Raw genomic sequence first — 23,402 nt, 5'->3', positions numbered from 1 at the left:
CTCCCGACTTACCCAGGACCCGGCTCTGCCCCCGAGGTCAATTAACCAGGCCCCAGGGCTCAGAACTGCGGCTTTGTGTCTGGGCCTGGCGGATCCATTCATTAATCATTTAATGAATTCATTTCTGAAACATCGGGACATCCATCCCGTGTGCGATGACTCGCGGAGATCACCTCTCACCCCCCTCGCCTCCCCAGAGGTGGGGACAGTCCTGGCCAGAGTAGCCACGCTCACCGAGAGCGTCCTAGGGACCAGACACCATTGGGAATCTCCCATCGAGGCCCTCAATTCATGATCACAGGGACCCCGAGACAAGGCCGATACCTCATCCTCGTCTTAGACCGGAGGACACGAAGCTCAGAACCGCTGGTCATCTGCCAGAGGCCCGGACCAGTGACTGGCCGAGCCAGGTTTACGGGCACCTGGAATCTGTTGTTCCTGCACCGTGCACCCATTTGACAGACGAGGCTACTGAGGTTCTGGGGACCCATGTGTGAAGTCTCCAAGAAGGTGGTGACTCAGCTGTGAGTCCAGGATTCCGGGCCTCTCAAGTCAGTCTGATTCAGCTTGGATCCCAGTGCAAGTGAGAGTGTGAGAAGAGCTTCAAGTGGACTCACTCCCGGGTAGAAGCAGCTCTCTCTGAGTGTGCACCTTCAGAGCCCCGGAGGTGGCAGGAGAGGGATCCAGAAAGTGGCCTGAATTTAAAACTGGAGACCTGGATCTGCTGTGTGACCTTGGATGAGTCACTTTCTGTCTCTGGTCTCCGTTTTTCCCATGGGTTCAGTAGACGGAGCTGGGCCAACACCCGGAGCTTAGCAGAATCGTGGGTGGGCAGTAGTATGTCCCCACACCCTGAAATGAGGTCATCCCAGGTGGGTTTTCTCCATCTTGACATGATTGGCATTTGGGGCCGGGTCCTTCTTTGTGGTGGGGGCTGTGACCCCCCTTTTCCACCACCAAGGATTCTCTAGAAATTGCAGGACCAGGGTTCTCTGAACACCACGGTCTAAGGGTCTGACACCTCTACTGTAACGGGAGTGACGTCATCCTGCGCTCTCTGGGGAACCCGCTGATGTCTGGCAGACAGAAGCTCCAGCCGGCCCCCTTCTTCTGCTTTTCCTGCAGTTTCCCTCTCTGTAGCGAACAGATGCTCCTCTTTAGAGGACACTGGAACAAATGCTCAAGATGAAGCCGAGACTGTCACGACTGGTTTGTAGAAGACCCCGTGAGTCGTGCAGCACTGGAACTCAGTGGGAACGGGCACCCAGCGTTCATTGAGCATCTACTGCATGCTGGGCATGCCGCTGTGAGCTTTCAGGCCGGTGCTGGCCATGCTCAGCTCTTAATCCTCTGGAGGAGGAAACCGGCTTGTCTGAAGCCACATAACACCACCGGTAAGCAGCAGGGCTGGGATGTCACCGGGACCCGCTGTGCTCTGTGTCCTGTGTGAGTAACGGTTTTCTCTAATGAGGAGCCCGTCTTGTGCTTAACCCCCCCAGGGTCTTCCCGAGATTCTCTGGGCTTTGCTTTCTCAGAGCCCAGTATTTTTCTAAATGAAGATTGACGTTCAGCAGCCTCCACTTGCTGGCCAAGGGAGGCCGATGGGGGAAGCTTGTCCATGAGCCCTGACCGCGGCCGCAGTCTGGCCACTGCAGATGGGGGATCGGCCCAGATGTGACATCCTTATACCCTGAGTTCAGGGCGCTCTGTGAAGGGCCTGGGAAGTTTGAATGTCATCCCAGTAAGTGACTTGAGCTCTCAACAGATGGCTGCGATAAGCCATAGCATGTGCCGTGAGAGATGATCTCTAGGTTCTGTGGGAAACACGGTCCAGTCCTGGGGTCAAGGAGGACTTCCTGGAGGAGATGGGTTGCTATTTCCCTCCTAGGCCTGTTTCTCCTCCCTGGTTCCCGCAGGTTCTGGCTCCGTGACAGTGTGGATCATGTCTGCTTGGCCATTGCCGTGTGTCCAGGGGCTAGCACCGAGGTTTCCAAACTTTTCCCCAGGGCACCCTGGGGTGCCACCAGGCACTCACAGGAGGGCGATGAGGGCTTTCAAAACTTTTGAGGGAACACAGGGACATCCGTCAGACCCTTGGGAACTGCTCCACGAGCCCAAGGTCATCTCCAAAGTTCACCCAGGGACAGACTCCGGGCAGAGAGGAGGGGCCCAGGAGGACGCATCCCTCCAGACCACCCCCACCAACCTCGCCAGCCTTGCCCACCTGCCCCCGTCACCCCCCAGGCCGTGCCAACCAGGAAGAACAGCTGCGGTCACAGCTCTCAGGACCCGTCCTGTACCTCTGGACGTTCCTGCGGGAGCCCAGGAGCCTCTGGGCACCTCAGATCCCAGGTGTAGCACCACCAACACGCAGGAGGTCGCGATGTTGTTCGCACCAACTGCCACCGGGTGTGTGGGCCCGGGACTCGGGTCACCAGGGCGTCAAGCGTGGGGGCCTCGGTTTTGATGTGGCTGCATACAGGAGGCGCCTATTGAGCAAAGGAGCTGCTGCCATTATCCACTGTGTATCTCAAGGGTTCCCGGAAGCCCACAGTCAGGGCTTGGTCCCACCTTGGTGCTGTTGGGGGGCGGGAACCGTGAAGAGGCGGGGCTTGGCAGGAGGCTTTAGGTCATGGGGGCGTGCCCCTGGAAGGGGGCGTGCCCCTGGAAGGGGGCGTGCCCCTGGAAGGGGGCGTGCCCCTGGAAGGGGGCGTGCCCCTGGAAGGGGGCGTGCCCCTGGAAGGGGCGTGCCCCTGGAAGGGGCGTGCCCCTGGAAGGGGCGTGCCCCTGGAAGGGGCGTGCCCCTGGAAGGGGCGTGCCCCTGGAAGGGGCGGGCCCACAGCCTCCTTTGCTCTCGCGTCCTCGTGCTGGGGTAAGGAGTTTTGTTCCACCAGGTAATGCTGCTGGAATGTGCTGCCACAGGCTCCCAATGAGGGGGCCAATCCATCATGGACAGGGTCATCCAAGACCCTAACATAACGGAAGCATACCCTGCTCTACAGTCAGTATGACTTCTTTTCACAAAGGCTCTGAGGCCAGAGAGTTCAAGTTACTTGCCCAAAGTCACCCAGCAGAGCTGGGGGTGTGTCCAAAAACCTGTCACAGGCCCCTGTCATCCCCCGTCACCCTCACCTGCTGCCTGCAACCCAGCTGCCACCACAGGGCAGCTTCTCCCCGCCCCTGGGAGCCCAGCGAGCCTCCTGACACCCTTGGCTGGCGGGCTCGTTAGCGTCTTTTTTTGTCGGGGAGCCTCTAAGTGCCTGCAGATGGGGCCCCAGGGAGGAAGGCCGGGCAGCCCGGGAGGGTCTGGGGAGGCTGCGACTCATGAGCGGAATCCCTTTTCCTTTTTAATCAAGGGCAGCTCCGCTTGCTGTGCTCCAAACACTCTTTTGTGTTTAGCGGCTCATCCCTGGGCTCTGACGCTGAGCTGCTACTGCGGCTTCTGGGGACTCTTGGGGTGGCCATGGGGAAGGGAGAACGTCATCCCCTTCCTGATGCGGCTCAGAACCACAGCTGCTGGTGGGCTCTGGAGGACGGAAGGCAGAAATCAAGGTGGCAACAGGACCGTGCCCTGAGACCCGTGGGGAGCGACCTTCCCGGCCTCTCTGCTTCCAGTAGAGGCCAGCAAGGTCTGGAGCTCCTGTCTCTGTCTCTGTCCCTGCGTGGCCTGGCCCAGGCTGAGTCTTCACGTGCACACAGTTTCCCAGCCCCTTCCCCTGCCTCCTTTTGGGACAGGGCCTTACTAGGTTGCCCAGGCTGACCTCAAACTCCTGTGCTCAAGTGATCCTCCTGCCTCAGCCTCCCCAGCAGCTGAAACCACAGGCCCCACCCCAGTGCTTGGGTCTCTCATAAGACACCCCTCACTGGATTAGCACCCCCCCCAATATAATAGGACCACATCTTAATTTGTCACACCTGCAAAGAAATGCCCCCCTCTTTTTGGACCCAGTATTGAACTCAGGGGCCCTCCACCACTGAGCCCCGTCCCCAGCCCTATTTTGTATTTAGAGACAGGGTCTGAATGAGTTGCTTAGCGCCTTGCTTTGGCTGAGGCTGGCTTTGAACTCGCTATCCTCCTGCCTCACCCTCCCGGGCTGCTGGGATGACAGGCGTGGGCCACCGCGCCCAGCAGGCCCTGATCTTGATAAAGGTCACAGTTAGGGGGTCAGGACCCTAACCCAGCTCTTTTGAGGAATACCACTCAACCCATAACAGAGCCGAAGGGTGTGGATTCCCTTCCAAGGTTGGGACTGCGGAAGGAGGTGTGGCCGAGGCTCAGGGGCAGGGTCACAGGCTGAAGTCTCACTGGGATGCCGCCTGTGAGTTTGTGCCCAGCCGTCAGCCAAGGCAAAGCGAGGTCGGGTTAGGGCTGGCGTGAGCGGTGGTGGGCGTGGAGGGGAGAGTCCCAAGTCTGAATCTGAGGGAGCTTTGTGACCTCCACCACGTCCCCCTGGGCCTCAGATGCTTTCACAGATGCGCACACGCACACGCACACACACACACACGACATCTACGCACACACATGCACAATCACAGCATATGGGTGACACGTGTCCCATGCTTTCTGTGCACGGTGACTGTCATGATCTGCCTTCCTCTCTGTCACAGCTTGGAGGCTGACTGTGCCCCCAAGGCCCAGGTGATGTGGGCTGGTCCCCAGGGGCTGCTGTGGGCGGGGAGGGTCCCTGTGCAGTCACTTGACTGTGACCTGGCTGTGTCTATAGTGGGGCTGTTCGCAGCACCCTATGTAAAAATAGCAGCATCACTGGCAATGTCTACCCCACGACTACTGGGGGAGCCCCGCCCCTTCTACATGACCCGGTGCTTTCTTCAAGCAATGTCGTGACTCCTGAGAGCCCAGCAGGGTCCCTAGGAAAAGCTTTAAAGAGCTCTGAGTTTATATCTGACCTCCACTGGTAACTCGCTGTGTGACCCCAGGTAGACAATCACCCTCTCTGAACTTCAGCATCCTATTCTTCAAATGAAGACAGCAGTGCTACTTGAGGAAGAAGAGAGGGGGACTGGGTGGGTACTCTGTATCTTTACCATAAATGTCACAGTCCAAGGTCCCCGGTCCCCATTGGCCACGGTGGGGTGGTGGCCATGAGGATAAAGACCCTCCCTACAGCAGAATGCCACCCCCCAGCCCTTGGTGAGAAGCAGCCAGTCTGCAGCTGCGCAGGAGGCGGCAGGAGCCCCCGGGACTCACAGACGCAGTGGGGCAGGCGGGAGGTCCAGATGGGCGTCCCGGTCTCGCGGCTGTAGCAGGTGAGGAGCGAGCTGCCGTCCAGCACGAAGCCCGGGTTGCAGGTGTACTGGATGGTGGTGCCCACCAGCAGCACGGGGTCCGAGATCAGGCGGGTCGAGTGGTCCACCTCCCCCGGGTCGGTGCAGTACATGACTGCGCGAGAGCACATCAGACCGAGAGGCGTCAGATCGCGGCTTGCCCAGAGTTACAGAATGTTCTAGAAAATTTCCGAAAGGGGCATCTCTCGTTGAGCTAAAGGAGGCTGGAGGCTGGGCCAGGAGGAGGGAGACCAGGGTGTAAGGCCTCTTTTAGGAACCTGTCTTAGGATCTGCACGGGCCTCAAAGGTCTATGGGTAAGGTCATATGTCCCCCCATTACTTGTTTAAAAAGGAGGTGAAGCAAATCTTTTATTTTTGTACCAGGGATTGAACCCAGATGCTTAACCACTGAGCCACTCCTCCAACCTCTTTTAAAAATATATATATATATTTTTAGATACAGGGTCTCACAAAGTTGCTTAGGGCCTCACTAAGTTGCTGAGGCTGGCCTCAAACTTGCCATCCTCCCACCTCAGCCTCCGGAGCCACTGGGATCCTAGATGTGCCCCATCTTGCCTGGCAGCCGTGCAGATCTTTTAACAAGGGAAGTGCTAAATATGGGCAGCCACCTCAGGAGGTCCTGGGCCACCACTGACGGGAACAAAGCAGGGTAACTCCTCTTCCCAGGGTTGGATTAAGATAAAGCAAGAATCCAGTACTTCTTTAATCAAAGAATCAATACAGAGGAAAGTAAAACAATAAACCAATTAAGAAGGAATGAGGTAGGCAGTAGGTACGGTGTGGAAATATCTCCATTTTTCTGAGTTAAAAAAAAGAAAACCCAGGACAGTTGCTGGGCAGTTGGTACAAATCCCTCCACAATAGAATGTCTTTGTAGCTATTGATTCTCTCTCTCTGTCCCCTTTCTCTTTCTCTGTTTTCCTTCCTTCCTTCCCTCTTCTCTACCCGCCCCATCCATTGCCAGAGAGCCAGGTCATAAGGGACCATCCCCTTCTCTTTGTGACCACCCCACCTGTCCAGCCTGCTTTGCCAGTGGGTGCCCACCGTGTGGCTCTGGGCACTGCCAACGTCAGGAGGGTCGCTGGCCCCAGAAGGCCTTCCTAGGGGCGCCCACTGTTCCGGGGGCTCCCTGGGCCTCATTTCTCTGGAAGGGAGGCGGGCTCAGGCCACTTGGTGGGTGTCCTCCGCTCGGGTGGGACCTGGAGGGCTGGCAGAACCACTCAAATACAGACTCCAGGATTTTAGAAATGAAAAATCTTAGATTTCAAGTAATTTAAAAATTTCTTGACTCGGACTGGGGACTTTTCTCAGCAAAGAGGAAGGCGAGGAAGAAGGTGCTTCTACCGAGGGCTGGTCAGGTGCTTCGGGGGGCGGCGGGGCCGTGGACCTCGCTCACGAGCTGGTCCAGGGGAGCTCGTTCCTCACTGCTTTAACTTTTGTCCACATGCACACGCGTGTGCGCGCACGCACACACACACACACACACACACACAGTTACAGGACACCCAGAACGACCCACCACTCGCTGGTTCTGTGGCCTCCCGCAGCGTGGGCTCTGCCCCTGCAGTAAGGACACTTTCTGGAAGCGTCTATGATAGGGAGTTTATAGGGGACCCCACGTCCCTTCCCGATACCCTTTCCCTCTGCCAACCCCATTTCTAGGGTGCTCCTCTGATTCCAGTCAGGTCCAAGACATGCTGCTCTATCTGTGTCCCCAGGAGTCCCGGCAGGAGGGCTGGGGACCAGAGCTTGACTGAGGAGGTGGGAAGCCAGTGGCAGGGGAGGGGCTCCCCCAGTCTAGCTCCCCCCTCTGCGAACCAGACATTAAGGCAGAGGCCAGGAGCCCTATCTTTTCCTAAGCCCCCCCCCTTCCAGACCCCAGAGTCAGCCACGGTCACCTGCCTGGTCACTGTCCTGCGGAGGCAGGGATGGTGAGTGGGGGAAGGAGTCAGGAGCCCCGGAGCCCGGGAGTCAGGCTCTGGAGGCAGTCAGCTCCATGAGACGCGGGGTTAGGACGGGGGGCCCCTGACCTGTGTTTGGGTGCTGGTTCTGAACAGGCCACATGCTCCTCTCACCGCAGTCCCCACCACTCCCTACTGCCTCACCTCCAACCCATTCCACTCATTTGCACATCTTCCAGGCTTCTGAGGGCCGAGCCTGAGCGCTCACCAGGACCCACAGATCAGCATTAGTGGAGGGGAGGGGGCGGCTGAGCCCATAAACAGGGCAGGACTCGCCACCCACCGACTTAGGGGAAGGAGACGAGGGGATTCTTACTTTTTTCACAGAATGGGGGGTCACTGCTCCAGCTGAGGTCCCACTGACAGATGAGGGTGTCGCTGCCCACAATGTCGTAGCCCGGGTCACACTGGTACGTGATTCTGGCCCCCCTCACCAGCTCCGTGTGGGACGTGGTCTTCCAGCCGTTCTGAATCTCGGGCAGGTCTGAGCAGGAGTCGTTCCTTGAGACCTCTTCAAAACAGAAACAGCATCCTGAGAGGGGACGGGGCCTTTCCGGCTCGGGATACCCGTGTCAGTGTTGGAAGAAAGAGCAGATCGAAGGGAAACCCTCACGAAAGCAGCAACACCTGTCCCAATCCCCAGAGAGGCGGCCACTCTTTTCCTAGGGAGATTTCACCACGATCCCTCCCACAGGCCCCAGGACTGGCTGGTGTAAGCTCTTGGTTTGATAAAACCAGCTCAGGATGCGGAGCCACGCCGAGCCTAGTGCTGCCGCTCCTCCCCGGGTGCCCAGTTCCCACAGCCACCAGGGAGCAGCCGGGCAGAGGCCGGGATTCCAGGACTGCTCCTTCCCAGAATGCATTCTCTGTGGTCCCCACCTGAACTGAACGGCCCATTGCAAAGGTGACCAGGTGGGGCTGGGACATTCACAGAGGACCCCTGGCTCTGGAGCGAGCAGCTGCCCCGTGAAGGTGCCCAAGCAGCCCTCTGGAGCAGTCCCCATGGGAGCAACTGAGGCCTCGCACCCACTGGCCCGTCACGTGTCTGAGCCATTGGGAAGCAGGTCATCCGGCCCCTCTGGAATGACCAGGACCCTTCCTGACCTCACGAAGACCTCCAGGCAGGGCCAGCCAGCTCAGACTGCTCTTCATTCCACAGACTTTTTGAGATCATGCCTCTTGAGGGCTAATTTGGGGTAGAATCTATTACACAGAAATTGATTAGCAATACATTCAACTTCTTCCTCTCTGGCAATCGGTGCATTTGGCGAATCACTAAGACCTGTACTGAGGGTTTTTTTTGGGGGGGTACTGGGAATTGAACCCAGTGGTGCTCACCCACTGAGCCACATCCCCAGCCCTTTTTATTATTTTTTTTTTAGAGACAGGGTCTCGCTGAGTTGCTGAGGCTGGCTTTGAACTTGCGATCCTCTGGCCTCAGCCTCCTGAGTTGCTGGGATGACAGGCGAGCACCACCGTGCCCAGCTACCTTAAGATAATACACATTAAGATAAATGCTCATCTATGCAAACAGAAAGGATTATTAGTATATTCTTCATGTCACATTGCATGTCACCAGGGAGCACTAACCATGCTCTGGGAAATGCCACCGAGAGCTTATCCGTTCTCGTCCTCCCTTGAACCCTTGTTCCTACGGTAGCGGTCCAGAGCCCATTATTACTATCCTTGCGTCATCGCGCACACCGCCAGCCTCGGAGAAGGGAGCCGTTATGCCGTGTAATTAATCTGAAGTTTCTCTGTGCTTCTGGGGCAAGCGAGGCGTCCCCATTGTCTGTGGAGAGCCGTCCCGAGGAGCGGGCTGTTCCTGGGATTTCATCACGGCTGCATTTGGAGAGCGGAGATCTGGATCTCGTGGGTGTCTGCTGGAGGGAGGGGCAGGGAAATGGCTTCTAGAATGGCCTGGTGGGGGGACAGGGGCCTCTATTTTTAGGCCTTTGAAGAATCAGCGGAGCCCTGCATTTGGAACACAGCTGCAGAGGCTGGGTGACGCGGAAGGAGACCCGGGCAGAGACAGGGACGTGCCTTTCCTTGGATCAGATGCTTTGCGGCCGGGAAACCTGGGCTTCTCTGGCGTCTCAGCGTGAGCCCTGTGCCCACGCCCTCTGCAGGCCCCCCTCCTCCTCCCTGGCCTTTGTCACATAGGTCACTTATGCAGTTGCTGCCACCGTAATGCAGAGCTGGGACCCGAATCTCGGCTCCTCTGTTTACTAACTGGGTGGCCTGGGTTTGGACACTTCCCTTTCTTTGGTTCCCAGATGGTAGCCAGGGACCCGGGTTCAGGAATCTGCTGGTTACTCCACCCACCCACCTTCCATGGAGGTTCTAGAAAGATCCGTCCCTGGTTATAAGAATGAGAAATGGAAACCCTCTCTCTCGGTCCTCTTTCCTTGAGAAGCTGCGTGGCTCCTGCCACATCCATCACCCGCTGTGGGCGTCACTGTTGTCATCGGTAGGGCAAGAGCCACGACCCGTCTACCCCAAGGACAAGGTGAGCTGGCTCCGGGGACAGGCACGACTGTGCAGTGTGTGCCCTAAGGTGAGCCTTGTGTCTCCATCTACCTGTCGGACTAAGGTCCTGTGGGCACCTTAACATGGTCAAGATGAGCACCGAGAAGCGGTGGCCCAGTCACCACATACGCACCACTGCACCCCTGCCCCCAGCCCCTTGTTCCTGGCAGACATCACTAATTGATCCTCTGTTAGCGTCAGACCCAGACCCGCCCATCTTCAGTCCCGCGCTCCAGACAGCGGCTGCCGTGTGGTCGCAGTTGGCCGACAGCATAGGGCTGGTTTCTCCCCCGATGGTTTGAGGAATCAACAGGTCCCAAGTGACCAACGTCTCCTTAAAGAGCACTGCTCCTTCCTCCGCGCTTTTGTATTCCTTGGCCACAGGCACTGGGCAGAGATCCGTCTGCGCCAGGGAGGATTGGGAGGTCAGAGCACGCAGCCCCGGGGTCTTTCTGGAAGCATCCATAGCAGATTAAGTCTTGGCCACCTCCCAGAGCTGGGGTTAGGACTTTAGGTAAGACGGGGGGCTTCAGTACTCTCTAGAGCCCCCAGATCCCTAGAGGCCGCCAGACCCCTCCCCTGGTTGCGAGCTGTGTCCATGTTGGTTAGATCTAGACCCAGGGAGCAGAGGCCTCTCCCGCCCCGTGACAGGCATCACCAATCCATTGCGGCATCCTTTCCCCTGGCTTCAGAGGGGACTCTTCGGAGGGCTTCTCAACAGGGTCTTCAACTGAAGCAGTCACTGATCAGCATGAGAACGGGACAGAGCTCTGTAGACCATTCCTGGGAGGTTAATGGTGTTTCTTTAACAGAAACAAGAACCGTGGAAACTCTTCTCTCTCCACCCGCCCCCTCTCGGGTTACCCGTCAGGCTGTGTCTCCTGGGAAGCATCCCCACCCTCCGTGCTAGCCCCTTCTGTGCTTGACCTTGACATTGGGGTTAATGGGACCACCTCTCCTTCGGGGCAGGAGAGGATCCTACTCATTCCCAGATCCGGGTGCCCAGCGAGGAGCCAGCATACGGGAGGTTTCAAGAGATTTTGATGAGCAAAACTCTCAGGAAATCAGAGACACCACATGTCCTGTGAAATAAAACTGTGTGTCTGCGTGTGTGTCCAGTTGTCAACTGTACAATGTCACACAAGTCTAAGTTTCAAGTTCAGCCAGACTGCCTCCTTGACTTCCATCAGCCTGCGATAGAGGGGACGTGTGCCATCAGGCTGACCGTGGTTCCAGAGGGTGGACTCCGCACCCCAGGGGAGGTGGGCACAGACACCAGCGCATCTTTCAGCCGGTCGGGGGGAGCTCTAAGGAGGCAGCCTGAACCCAGCCTCCAGCTGCCCCCCCAGCTGGCCCGAGGGCACCTGGCCCGACAGCCACGTGAGCCCTCCCCTGATGCGCCGGAGCGGGGACTCACAGGGCTAGTTGCAGTAGCACTCTGACAATATTTAGCAGCGCAATCAAGGCCAACAGGACCCTGGAGAAGCGTCACAAAGGATCGATACTTGTGTTAGCGTCTTTGAGTCGGGACATGTAGCAGGCGAGAATGAAAAATGTCTCCCAGCCGGGAAGGATGAAAGCAGGGACCTTATTTTAGCGCACACGAGGCTTTGAGGTGGTCAGGGGAGCGGCTTGTACTTCAGAGGCCAGGAATGGTGCAGGGGAGGCCACATAGGTGAGAGAGGGTGGGCGAGTCCCCAGGCCAAGGGGGCGAAGGAACTCCAGACGTGGACACTCGCTCCAGCCAGAGGGTCCCTGGTGACGGTGGTGGTGGACGGGGCAAGGTGGGAAGGACCCTCCTCTCCCATGCACTCTGGGAATGACCATGCCACTGTGGTTCTGGGAGGGACCAGCCCTAGCTCTGGTCACTGGCTGGATCCTGCCTGCTGAAACCTGCAGGTGCGACCCACCGCCCTCCGGGTGTCCACGGAGGTCAGGTTCTGATTAACCCCGTGGCCCAGGTTTGCAGCTGTGCCTGGATGGGGGAGTCCCTCGTCCTCCCCGCTCCGGGGCTGTGTGACACCACACTCTTGGGCCAGATCTTCTGTGCTCCTCCAAGTCCCTCCCAGGGCCAGGCTCACTGGGACCTCGTGGAGACTCAGCTTCCACTGCCGGGAGGAGGGCAGGCGGTAGGTGGGAGCCGTGGAGAGGTGTGGGGTGGCGCCTGGGTCTGAGCCACATTGAGGAGTTGAGCAGTGGGTGGACGTGGGGGACAGGAAGAGGAGCCAGCCCAAGAAGCAAGGTCCCCTCTCCCGGAATGGGAACGCCGTGCCTGGTGGTGGTGGTGGTGGGTAAGGAGCGAAACCCTTCCCTCCGGCCACCTTAGGTCTGAGCCCAGGAGACGTTGGAGAGATTAGGTCACAGGGAGCCGTTTGGTCAAGTTCACAGTCAAGGCAGGAAGTGCCAACCACAGGTCCCTGGAACATGGTGCTGTTTACACCTGGGGGCAGCACAGACAGGAGAGGACGGAGGCCAGGATGGAGCCCGGGTTTAGAGGCTGAGCTGGGATTGAGGATGGAGTCACTGAGGAGGGAGGGCGGGTGACGGGGGACGGACAAGGGTGGTCCCATGGCACATAGCTTGAATGGTACGGCAGAGGGCTTCTTGGCTTTGATTCAAGATGAGCAGGAGAGGAAGGGCAGGCAGCCCCGCTGAGGATCAAGGCAGACGCCTCCCGCATCTCTAGGGCCCAAAGTACATGAAGTGGGAGACATAGAACTGTCCCTGTCTGACAGGGTGGCAGGGGAGAAAAATCCTAGGGGGAGCTGAGCCTCAAATTCCGGCAAGAAGCTGAAGCGTGTGTTTTGAGAAGGTACAGATATGGGAGCAGGGCTGTTGAGATGCACAATCTCAGCTGACTACAGACGAAACCCGGTAACCACTCTTCCCATGTTCCCAGATGACAAAAAGGGGGGGCTCAGAGAGGGTCAGTAACTTGCCCATGGTCACACAGCCATTGACGACAGTACTGAGACTCAAACCCTAGCCCAGATTCTTAAAAAGCATACATATTGACCGTACCAATATAGTGACAATCTCCTTGGCACAAAACTTTCTAACAGGTATATCTAGGGAAACCATTATTAAAGGAAAAAAAAAAAAAACCCGAGACACCTACCTATGTAGTTCATGATAAATCCCTGGCCCTTTCCAAAGATGAGGCCGGCAGGGTCCGAGTGGAACTGGATGGTCAGATCCGGTGTGGAGGAGTAGAGTTTCTGGGGGCCAGTGTTCCCAAGGTACTGCCCCAGGATGTGGGGCGTGACCTCGTCGCCATCGTAGATGGTCAGGATGTCACTGTTGCTGAGGTTCAGGCTGCGAGGGCAGAGACGGGGCAGTCCATGAGCACTCGGTTGATTTTTTAAGGGAACAGGTAATTTCTTAAGATGTGCTCCACGTCAGGCCCCAGACTGCGAGGCGGGGGTGACACAGGCGCAGACCGCAGAGGGGACCAGGACATGCAATTCCCTCCCCCAACCCCGCCCACAGATCTGTGGGTTCCTTTCTTTTTACTCTGCTTTTTCTGTTCTCTCTTCCATCATTCTTCTCTCCCTGTCCCCTCCTTAACATTCTCTGAGCACCTACTACGTGCTAGGCACCGTGTGCTGCCCCCAGAGGCATCCTGGGTATATCTCAACTTATAAGCCCGGGATTCCGGGCAGGAGTTAGGATCCCTGGGAGAGCAGAGGAGGGCGGCTAATTGGGATTGGGGGCATCCCGGGGGCCTTCCTGGGGGAGGCGATGCTTGCTCCAAACCTACAAGAGAAGAAGAAGAGAGCTGGGGGTTGGGAGCCTGTGGGCGGGAGAAGCCCAAGCAGCGGGCAGGGAGGAGCCGGCCGGGTGAGGGTCCTGGTGGAGCTTGCCCGGGGTGGGGCGCAGCGCGGAGCCCGCAGGGTTCCGCGGAGCTCAGATGGCAGGCAAAGGGTTTCCGGAGCCCCGCTCGGGCCCTTGGGGCTGAAGGGATCTAGAAGGGGTGAGCGTGGCCACGCAGTTCCCTGCAGGCTCCCGGGACAGGCGCAGGGAGACAGACAGACAGCCGCTGAGCCCCGCCACCCTGCTTCATGGCAGGGTTTGCCTCCAGGCTGGGACGGGGAGGAGGGCGACAGGCACCTGCGCTGGTGCTGCAAGTGGCCGGAAGACAGCAGAAACCCAAGGACCCTGCCAAAGGTCTGCTTTGGGGAGCAGGGGTGTGTTTTTCTCACCCCAAACCCTCCTCTAGCACCTCAGAATCCCTCAGGAGGACTTCCCCCAGCCCGGGGAACGCTCTCTGTCCTTTGTTCTGTGCCCCCGCCAGGGCGACCTCCTGTAAGAGCCCTCTGTCGGCCTCGGAACTCCGCCCCTGGACCCCGCTGGCCCAGCCCGTGTTCACCTAGACGGCAGCCCCTGACCCTGCTGTGTTGAAATGCTGGAGTCACCACCTTCCGGCACACAGTAGGTGCTCAAGAAATGCCTTGATAGGAAAGAGCTGAGGGCAGAACTGTGGCTCCGGGCACCACGAGCACCCAGTCCCGGGGAGATGCTGGATTCGGCCAGGGCCGCCGGCGATGGGAGAGGCTCTCCTCTAAGCCGACAGCAGCCGATGGTGGCTAGCAGTGCGGTCAGGGGTGTCCTTGGCTCCATTCTGTCATCCCTTCAATGACCTAAATGCAGCAGCGCACCCTCAAGGGTGCCAGTGGCTTGCATTGAGGCCCTACTACCGCTCCGTCTCCTCCACCAAAGAGGAAGGGGCAGCGGGCTGGAGGGCACCTGGCTCGGGGACCAGGAGGCCCGGGTGGACCCTCCGCTTCCTCACTGTGATGGCGGCATGCGGCCTTCCCAAAGTTCCCTTCATATGATGGGCCTTTCCACTGCTAGGTGGGGAGGAGGAAAGGAGCCAGAGGGTCGTGGGTCAAGTTCCAGGTTCCCTGTTAGCACCTGGGCCTGTGTGACCAGGTCATCTGAGTGTTAGGTCATTACGTTCTAGTTCCCTTATGGACACCTTTATCACAATCACCTCCACCATCATTATCACCACTGTCACCGCCATCACCGCCACCATCATTACCACCACCACCATCACCATCACCATCACCACCACCATCATTACCACCACCATCACCATCACCATCATCATCACCATCACCACCACCATCATTACCACCACCATCATCACCATCACCACCACCATCACCATCACCATCACCACCACCATCACCACCACCATCACCACCACCATCACCATCACCACCACCATCACCACCATCATCATTACCATCACCACCATCATCATTACCATCACCACCACCATCACCATCACCATCACCACCACCATCACCACCATCATCATCACCATCACCACCACCATCACCACCACCATCACCATCATCACCACCACCACCACCATTATCATCACCATCACTAACATGACTATGATCATCATCACCATGACCAGGACCATCACCATCACCATCATCCCCATCACTACCATCATCATCATTGCTTTCACCACCATCACCACCATGACCATCACCATACCCATCATCACTATCACCATGACCATCACTATCACCATGGTTATCATCACCATCACTACCATGACCATCACCATGACCATGACCATCACCATCATCACTGTCACCACCACCATCCCCATTGCATTCCCATCCTCCTCATCACCATCACATGACCACTATCACCATCACCACCGCCATCACCACCACTATTCTTCCCTCTTTAGATCACTGTTTATGTCGAGTGACATCAGATGAGTCATGTCAGTGTCGTCACGTGGAGTAGTTTTTTCCCCAGGAGACACTTGGTGATGTCTGGAGACACGGTGTCCTTACAGATGGGCACCGTTGCTGAGTTGAGCCCAGGGACATCATTAAACATCCTCCAATGCACAGGACCGTCCCCTACTGTCATACAGAATGAGCTAATCCAGGAGGTCAATAGAGAGACCCGACCCATGCGAATGCCCTCCGTCCACAGCAGCGTCCAACTGCGTGGCGATGTGCTCCTGCCGTCCCGGAGCTCAGCAGTGGTGCCTCAGCCAAGAGCAGGCTGCGGGGGTGAGCATCTCCACCTCCTAAGGAGCAACTTGGCTGTGGATTTTCCTGGGGGCAGAATCCGAGCCAAGACTTGTGCTCCCTGGGCCTTGGCTGATCCTGGAGCCACGCGGGAGGAGCCGCTGCCCAGTGCCTGAACGGGCAGTTCCCACCCGTGCACGGGGCTCCGTCCTGCAGGAATTTGGGAGGTGGAGAGGACACAGCCGGGGAGGGGGCGCTGGGGTGTCACCCTCCCTCTCCATCCCTGGCTGGGTCCCGAGTCCCCAGCACGCTGACTTGTCCCTGTGGTGCCAGAGAAAGCCTCAGGAGGTGACAGGGATGGGGACATCACTAGGAGGTCATCATGGGACATGGTGGCCAGGTCCACAGGGCTTGGAAGGGCAGCAATGGCCTCCTTTACCACCATTCAGGCTTCTCTTCAGTGACAGCCTCCCCCGTCACTAGCTTCCGAAGGGGAAGCCGGAGAATTCGCTGGTCCACTGAAGGGACAGGCTGCTGGGCTACATCCACGTCCCCCGGGTCTAGCTGAGCACCCTCGACCCCCTCACAGCAGAGGGAGAAGCCCCAGCGCCCCCATCCCTCAGACTAACAGCCCGTCAAGAGAGCGCCTGTCCCCTCCCCTGGGAAGAGAGCCGCCGGCCTTCCTCATGTCCAGTTGGAGAACCCCTGCCGAGGAGGGGGATTCTAAAGATGAGTCACACTTGCCGTCACACCATTATTAGACTCAGTGGCACTTAGGGTGGCCAGAAGATCTACAGAAACGCAGCGCTGTCCCCCGGAGGTAAGGGAGAGCGCCCACCCAGCGGCCGCGGAGGGAGGAGCTGGGCTCTGCTGTTGGCTTCCGCACCTTTCCCACAGGGGCCCTCACCACTGCGCCACGTCCCCAGCCCTATGTTGTGTTTTATTTAGAGACGGGGTCTCACTGAGCTGCTTAGGGCCTCCCTTTTGCTGAGGCTGGCCTTGAACTCACGATCCTCCTGCCTCAGCCTCCCCTGCCCCTGGGATGACCGGTGTGCACCCCCACGCCTGGCTAATTTAATGATTTTTGTCTGGTTTATATTCTTATCTTGGGTGTGCCTAGGAATGGATAAAGTCAGTATTAAACTTGTTCTCTGTCTAGGTGACTTTATTTTGGTGGACAAGCGATTCTTCTGTTTTTTGAACCGTTTGAAAAAGAGTCGGGGAAAGACACATAAGAAATTAGCTGGGTGGGCGCCTCCAGGGAGGGGAACCGCAGAGGGGGGCTTTGGTTGGGGGAGAGTGGAAAACTGAATTTTTACACAAGACTCTTTTGTACCTTTGAATTTGGAATCGTGTGGATGCATTACCTCTTCAAAGACGATAGGAACAGCCCAAGGGACCTTCATTATTGCTTGCACTGCGGTCTCCAGCGCGGCAAGATGAGAATCGAATGCAAATCGACATCGGCCAGACCCCTCTCCAGTGACGCAATGCTCCACGTTGCCTGCAGAGGGCAGTGTGCGCCCGGCGCCCCACAGACCCACCTGCCCCGCAGCAGGTGGAACAGCGCCTGTCACCAACCAGGAGCCTGGAGCTGGGGCCAGGCGGCAGGCGAGGTTCCTTAACCAGGAGCTGGACTCGTTAGTCCACGGAGAGCGTGGAGGAAACCAGGATCAGACCCGCCTGCCTTTCTTGACTCCTTCCAAACACACCTTGACCCCTGCTTGGCGCTCTTGCCTGTAAAAGGTCTTGGCGGTGGACTCACGGTCGGGCTCCGTGCAGACCATCACGTTCTAGAACATCCGATGGGTCTGCATTCGTTTGAATGCGAATGCACAAAACGTATAAATAGCTGCCTTTCACATCAAACTTATAATTTCATGGACATTATTTTGCTCAGAGTAAGCCGAGCGTAAAAGGCAAACCAATTTATTTGCAGTTTTTTTTTTTAAGGGGCAGGGGAATTAGTCGGTAATAGAATTTGGACTGTGGACCGAGGGAGAGTCCGCCCACAGAATCGCGCCCAGCGTCTGGGCCTTCTCTCCCAGGAGGTCACAGCGGGGTCGGCCCCTTCCCAGACATCTGCAGATCGGGCAGCTCCTGGCTCTGGCTCTGGGCGTCTATGCCCAATGCAGGCCCCTCTCCCTGGGGCGCTGTCTCCCCACTTCTCCACTTGAGAGGTCTTCCTATTTTTTCAGGGTCACTCTGGGCCCCCCCGCCCCACCCTGCATCGGCAGCCAGAGACTAACCAGCCACAGTCTTCCCAAATCCAAGGCTCCTGGAACACCAGCGTGAGGCCACGGTGGACAATCCCACTCAGGTGATGATGAGTCACGGCCAAAATCCAGATAAAGTATAAAGATGCGATATGAACCCCCTCAGCCCACGTGTGAGAGTGTGCATGAAACAAACGGGTGTCCCCTAAGACATCTCTCCATGTCCGCCTTCAGATACTCCGAAACCTGATTCCGCGAGACTCTCAGGTGAGGGAGGCCTATTGCCACCCCCCACAGGCACACAGAAGCACTCCTGAATGTGCCAGAATTTTTCTGAGTTCTAGCAAAGCCAGAGCAACCAACCACCAGACCCCATCTGCCTGTGTTAGCGTCCACAGAGGCCCTTCACCCCGTGCCCCGGGAGCAGCTCAGGGCTTGGCACCGGGGAGAGAAATGCCATTTAAATGAATGAAGATGGGTGGATTTATCTCCATTTTCCAGAAGAAGAGACTGAGGTTCAGAGAACTTGAATAATTTTCTTACCAACACCATCTTGCACTGCAGGCAGGATCTCTATGGGGCTGCGGAGACGATGATCAAATAACTTTCAGATTTAAGTTAGGGGGAAAAAGAGAACCCAAACACATGAATGAAGACCTTCACAGATCTGTTTAGGGTTCCTTTGTGTCTACTTTCTCCTCGCCAATGGGGTGAGGGGTGATGAGTGGCGTGGGCACCGCATCACACAGCCGGGAGCCGTCCACCCCTGGAGATCACCCAGCAGTGGACCCCCATAGGCTGTTCCCGTATTGACCCGTAGGAGGTGATGTCCTCTCCTGGCCTGATGTCGCCGCCCGGTGCCTGCCCCTCCGTGGGGTCTCAGAGATCCCGGGGCCAGTCAGCGCACGCGGCTCAGGAAACCAGCGGCGACAGCTGCCGATACCGCAGGTGTCAGTGCGTCCGGGTGCCTTGGACGATTAAATTATTGGGTGGGTAGAAGGCATCAGGCCTTGCAGGCGCTTCTGCATTTGGTTGTCATTACCTCCTTTCAGGGACTCTCAGATAAGAACCTGAGGCTCAGAGAAGTCAAGTGACTTATCCAAGGTCACACAGTCAGTAAAAGTATTGGAACATGAACCAGGACTTCCATGGGCAAAGGCCTTTTCTTCTCTCTGGATCTTCCCAGAGTGTTCCCAACGTGTTCAAAGCATCATGTACGTGATGAGCCCCGTCTGAGCCTTCTGTATACGAGCTCCCAGGCCCTGGGCGCATCTTGCCTCCCTCATTTCCTAGCCGTGGGTAGTAGTCCAGCCCTTGGGCTCTCTGAGCCTCAGTCCTCATCCACACCCGGGGGATCATGGGGCCTGATTTGTAGGGCCATTGTAGGCGGCGATGCCATCCAAGCTTGATGAGAGCCAGGGGTCCGAGTCCTGAGCCCTACTCCCCATTCTTCAGTGGCTCATGGTGTCTTGCGGAGGCACAGCCCACGGCCGGCCCCTGTCTGTCGTGAGAGGTGGGTGCTCCCCGGGCAGCTGGCTGGCCCTGGCCTTTGGACGTGCTGCAGGGGCGGCAGACCCCGTGCTGGGCCAGTGCCTGGTCCAGGCCGCAGAGGCCTTGACCGCTTCCGCGTGCTCCTCTGGAGACTCGTGTACCACAGGGGCCACCGGCTCCTGGGCCAGCTTAGACCATCTGGACGTCAGCTCCCCTCCAGGCTCCTGGGAAAGGCCAGCCCAAACTAACCCCCCGGCCAACCAGTCGCTGCCCCCAGAGCGAAGCCAAGGACCCCCTGCTGACCTGTGGGCTCATGAGCAATGGCACACACTTGCTATTCTAGGGCCCTGACTCTGGGGCCGCTTGTTACGTGGGGAGAGGGAGAAGGCCACTTGTCAGCCAGGGAGAAGTCACAGTGGCATGACATAGACACCGTCCAGGGTACTGGCACCATGTGGGAGCGTTGAATGAGATAATGCAGGGAACTCACGTAGTGACTGGCACATGGCACACCCTTGGGGCACGCGAGGCCCTGATTTTTGTGGCCATCATTCCCATGAATGGCGTAACGCATGCTGAGTATTAGCATAAATCCCGCAGAGGGGGGGTGAAGACAGTGGCTGTGCTTATTATCTGCCTGCTTTATGCCTCCAAACAGAACCGCCATCTCTCTTGTTCAACAGGTGTTCACGGTGGGCTGCCAGTCATGGGGTCAGTTGGATAAGATATCCCACTGGGAGGAGGACAGCGGCTCCGTCTGCAGAACCTGCCCAAGGCCACAAAGCCAGTGGGCAGCAGGATCGAGACTCAAAGGCAGCTCTTTTGACTCTAGTAACTTGGTCTCCCTAGCCATGTGGCTTCTCCGAGCTTGGGGCCCCTATGCTGAGCTTTTGCAGCCACATCAGGTTGTCTTTCTGGTCCTAACTCTAACTTGCTGTGTGATGCTTGGGGAGTTACCTCCCCTCTCTGGGCACTTCCCAGATTTTCCATTCTATGATGTTTTTACCAATAATTCCTTAGTTCCTTATTCTCCTTCCTTTGTTTGAGAGAGAGAGAGAGAGAGAGAGAGAGAGAGAGAGAGAGAAGAGAGAGAATGAATTATGAAATCCTTCAGTATTGGCAAGGTTCAGGTCCCCTTTGGGCAACAGACATCTTCCTGATGGAGCTGGGAGGTCCATGATGGGGTAGGGAGGTGTGAGGAGGGTCTATCCTGGGGGGCTCTGGCTTATCCAAGACCATGAACCCCCTTCCCACCTCCAACACTAATCGGAGGCAGGTGATTCTAATAAACGCTGCCACTCAGGGCACCTGCCCCACGCTGTGGTCTGTGTCTGGCTTTACCTCTTTCCTGAACTCTGAATTCCTTGCAGGCCAAGAACCTACCTGCATCACCCCTGGAACAGGGTGCTAGGCCCCCGACAGCCTGTCTGGTCTGAATGCAAAGGCCATGGTGTGCACTGCCTTTCCTAGCTGTGTGACCCACAGGAGTCACTTCACCTCTCTGTGCTATCATTGCCCAACCCATAAAGTGATAAAGATAATATCTGCCGTTCTCCAGGGTCCTCCACATTCAGTCTCCAGAGACGACACGCCGAGAACTTGCCGGAGGCGGTAGGACATGCTGCTCAGACTCCACGTCTGACTTGGGAAATCAGCCTCTGCAGTTAGCTGCACTCACATCAGCTCTGATCCACGGAATTGCCACCTCTACGGGTTGGCGTTCCCGTTCACCACAGCTCACGGACGTAAAGCGTGCATCTCGGGGCCTCGCGCATGGTAGGTCCTTGATAAATAGTGACGGATCATGACTGAAGTACAGGCACTGATGGCCACTGTCCACGACCAGGGGGGCCACCTGGGCCCCGTCCCCTGTCCCCTGTGGCGTGCATCCTCTGACGGGGACCCTCCCCGGCTCTGTCTGCAGCTCTCTCTCCCCCACCCCTCGTCCATGTGATAAATGAAGACTGCAGATCTCAGGGGTGTGGAGGCCCGAGGACAGCACATCTTTTCTCTCAGATCCAGCTGGTTCACCAAGACGTCAGCAGGAGCCAAGCGAAGAGGTCGGCCCGGCGCCCGGCCCGCGGAGCTGGCGGGGGAGCTGCTGTTTTGCTCCCTGTGAGGAGGGAGGAGGTGCGTGTCCAGATGCCCCCCCACCAAGAGGGGGCCCGACGGGCCAGAGAGAGCCTGGGCTGGCTACCTGAGGACCCGGGTCCCTTCTGCATGGGGTTGATCCCTTTAATGCTTGAAACTCTTCCCTGCCGCCCAATTAGGGGAAGTCGGACTCCTTAGCGCAGCCTTCAAACCCCTGCTTGATCCCAGCGGCCTCCTGGAGGCCCTACTTCGTACGCCTCGCTGAGTTCCAGACACGCTGGGCTCCCTTCAGCTCCATTTAAGGCCCTGGGGACATGGCCAAAGTGGGGGTTCAAATCCAAGCCCTACCAGTTCCTAGCTATGTGATCACAGTCACCTCTTCAGTCTCTCCGAGCTGCAGTTTACTCATCTGTGAAATGGAGATGATAACAGAATCTTCTGCCTGTGCCAGCTGTGAAGATATTTGGGATGTACTGAGCACTCAGCACCTGGGATGTACTAAGGGCTCAGCACCCGGGATGTACTAAGGGCTCAGCACCTGGGATGTACCAAGCATTCAGCACCTGAGGTGTACTGAGGACTCAGCACCTGGGATGTACTGATTGCTTAACAAAGTTCAACATCATGACATATAAGAATAGCATATGCTATTTTAGGGTGGAGCACTGTTCTCCTTTGTCTTTGCTCCTCTTGCCTCTGTCCTGCAAGACTCAGCACATCCAAGGATTTCTCAACTTCAGCACTTGTGGACATTTTGGGTCAGCTCATTCTTTGCGGTGGGGACTGTCCCGTGCAGTGCAGGATGCTGAGCAGCATCCCTGGTCTCCACCCCCTGGAAGCCGGGGGCATCTCCCAATATCATGACTGGGAGCCTCCAGGCCTTGGCCAGGGTGCCATGGGTGAATCTGGAGCCCTGAGGGCGCAGGTCAGGTCCCGAGTTGAGGAGGACACGGGATCAGGACGTCGAGGGAGGGGCTCGGGGTGCTTTCTCCCAGCCAATGCTCACGTCCAGGGTTGCCCGGATAATCCAGAGAGAAGGTCTGCAAGGGGTTGGTGCGGCTCTGCCCGTGGCTGGCTTTGGAGAGGACCCCGGCTGCAATGCTCAAGGCCCCCGTGGTGCACGTGCGCAGTGGACATAAACCCACCCGGGGTCGAGCCGAAGGTTAACTGAACGTTTGATGCCCAGCCGGGCTGAAGGTGGGATTCCCATTTTCCTGTTTCCCCATTCAGGCCTCCAACACGTGAGCCAGTCTGAATTAGGGAAAACCACGCATCTGGGAGGCCTCCTGAGGGACAGTGTGGCCGAACCAAGCAGAAAGGACAGGCTTCCGAGAGTTCCTGGGGCGGGGTGGGATCCTCTTCAAGGAAACCTAAGAACCCGGGAACTGAGTAGAGCTCTTCTGTCTGAAGACCTGGGTGGCTCACCCAGGAACTTCCCAGGACAGGGAGAAGTTCATAAACCAGAACCATAAATTCATAGTCACCATGAGGGCAATAGGGAGCCACAGCAGGCTCTTGAGAGAAAGCAGCTTTAGATTGCTGTTTTCTATCTGGATCTTCGGCTAAGAAGACCCCGGGGCTTTCCTTGGATGCTTTCTCTCTGTAACCGCCACCAACTTCCAGAGTCACTACGTGGCCACACCCTTTCTCACTTCTGGCCTTTGCAGATGTCCCTGGCATCTGGGGGACATTTCCTTTCCCTCACCACCTGCCAGGTCGACCTGTCACACAGCCGCCAGCATCCAGTCCCCTCGCGCCCAGAGAGACAGTCCAGCCCACTCTGCTCAACGGAAGCCTTC

The 23,402-nt window shown here is 57.4% G+C and overlaps 1 protein-coding gene across 1 annotated transcript in view; it reads right to left on the bottom strand.

The window, feature by feature from the left end:
- Sez6l (seizure related 6 homolog like) overlaps positions 1-23,402 on the bottom strand; it is a 59,030-nt gene that overhangs the window by 11,115 nt on the left and 24,513 nt on the right. The window contains exons 10-12 of the mRNA XM_077110105.1: positions 12,916-13,112; positions 7,585-7,779; positions 5,210-5,401 (exon numbers count right to left, since the gene is read on the bottom strand). Of these exons, the coding sequence (XP_076966220.1) occupies positions 5,210-5,401; positions 7,585-7,779; positions 12,916-13,112 (584 nt within the window). The remainder of the gene's footprint in view (positions 1-5,209; positions 5,402-7,584; positions 7,780-12,915; positions 13,113-23,402) is intronic.

The sequence above is a fragment of the Callospermophilus lateralis genome, chromosome 1 (genome assembly GCF_048772815.1).
Source record: "Callospermophilus lateralis isolate mCalLat2 chromosome 1, mCalLat2.hap1, whole genome shotgun sequence".
NCBI classification, from domain to species: Eukaryota; Metazoa; Chordata; class Mammalia; order Rodentia; family Sciuridae; genus Callospermophilus; species Callospermophilus lateralis.
This window is presented reverse-complemented; position numbering and strand designations above follow the sequence as displayed.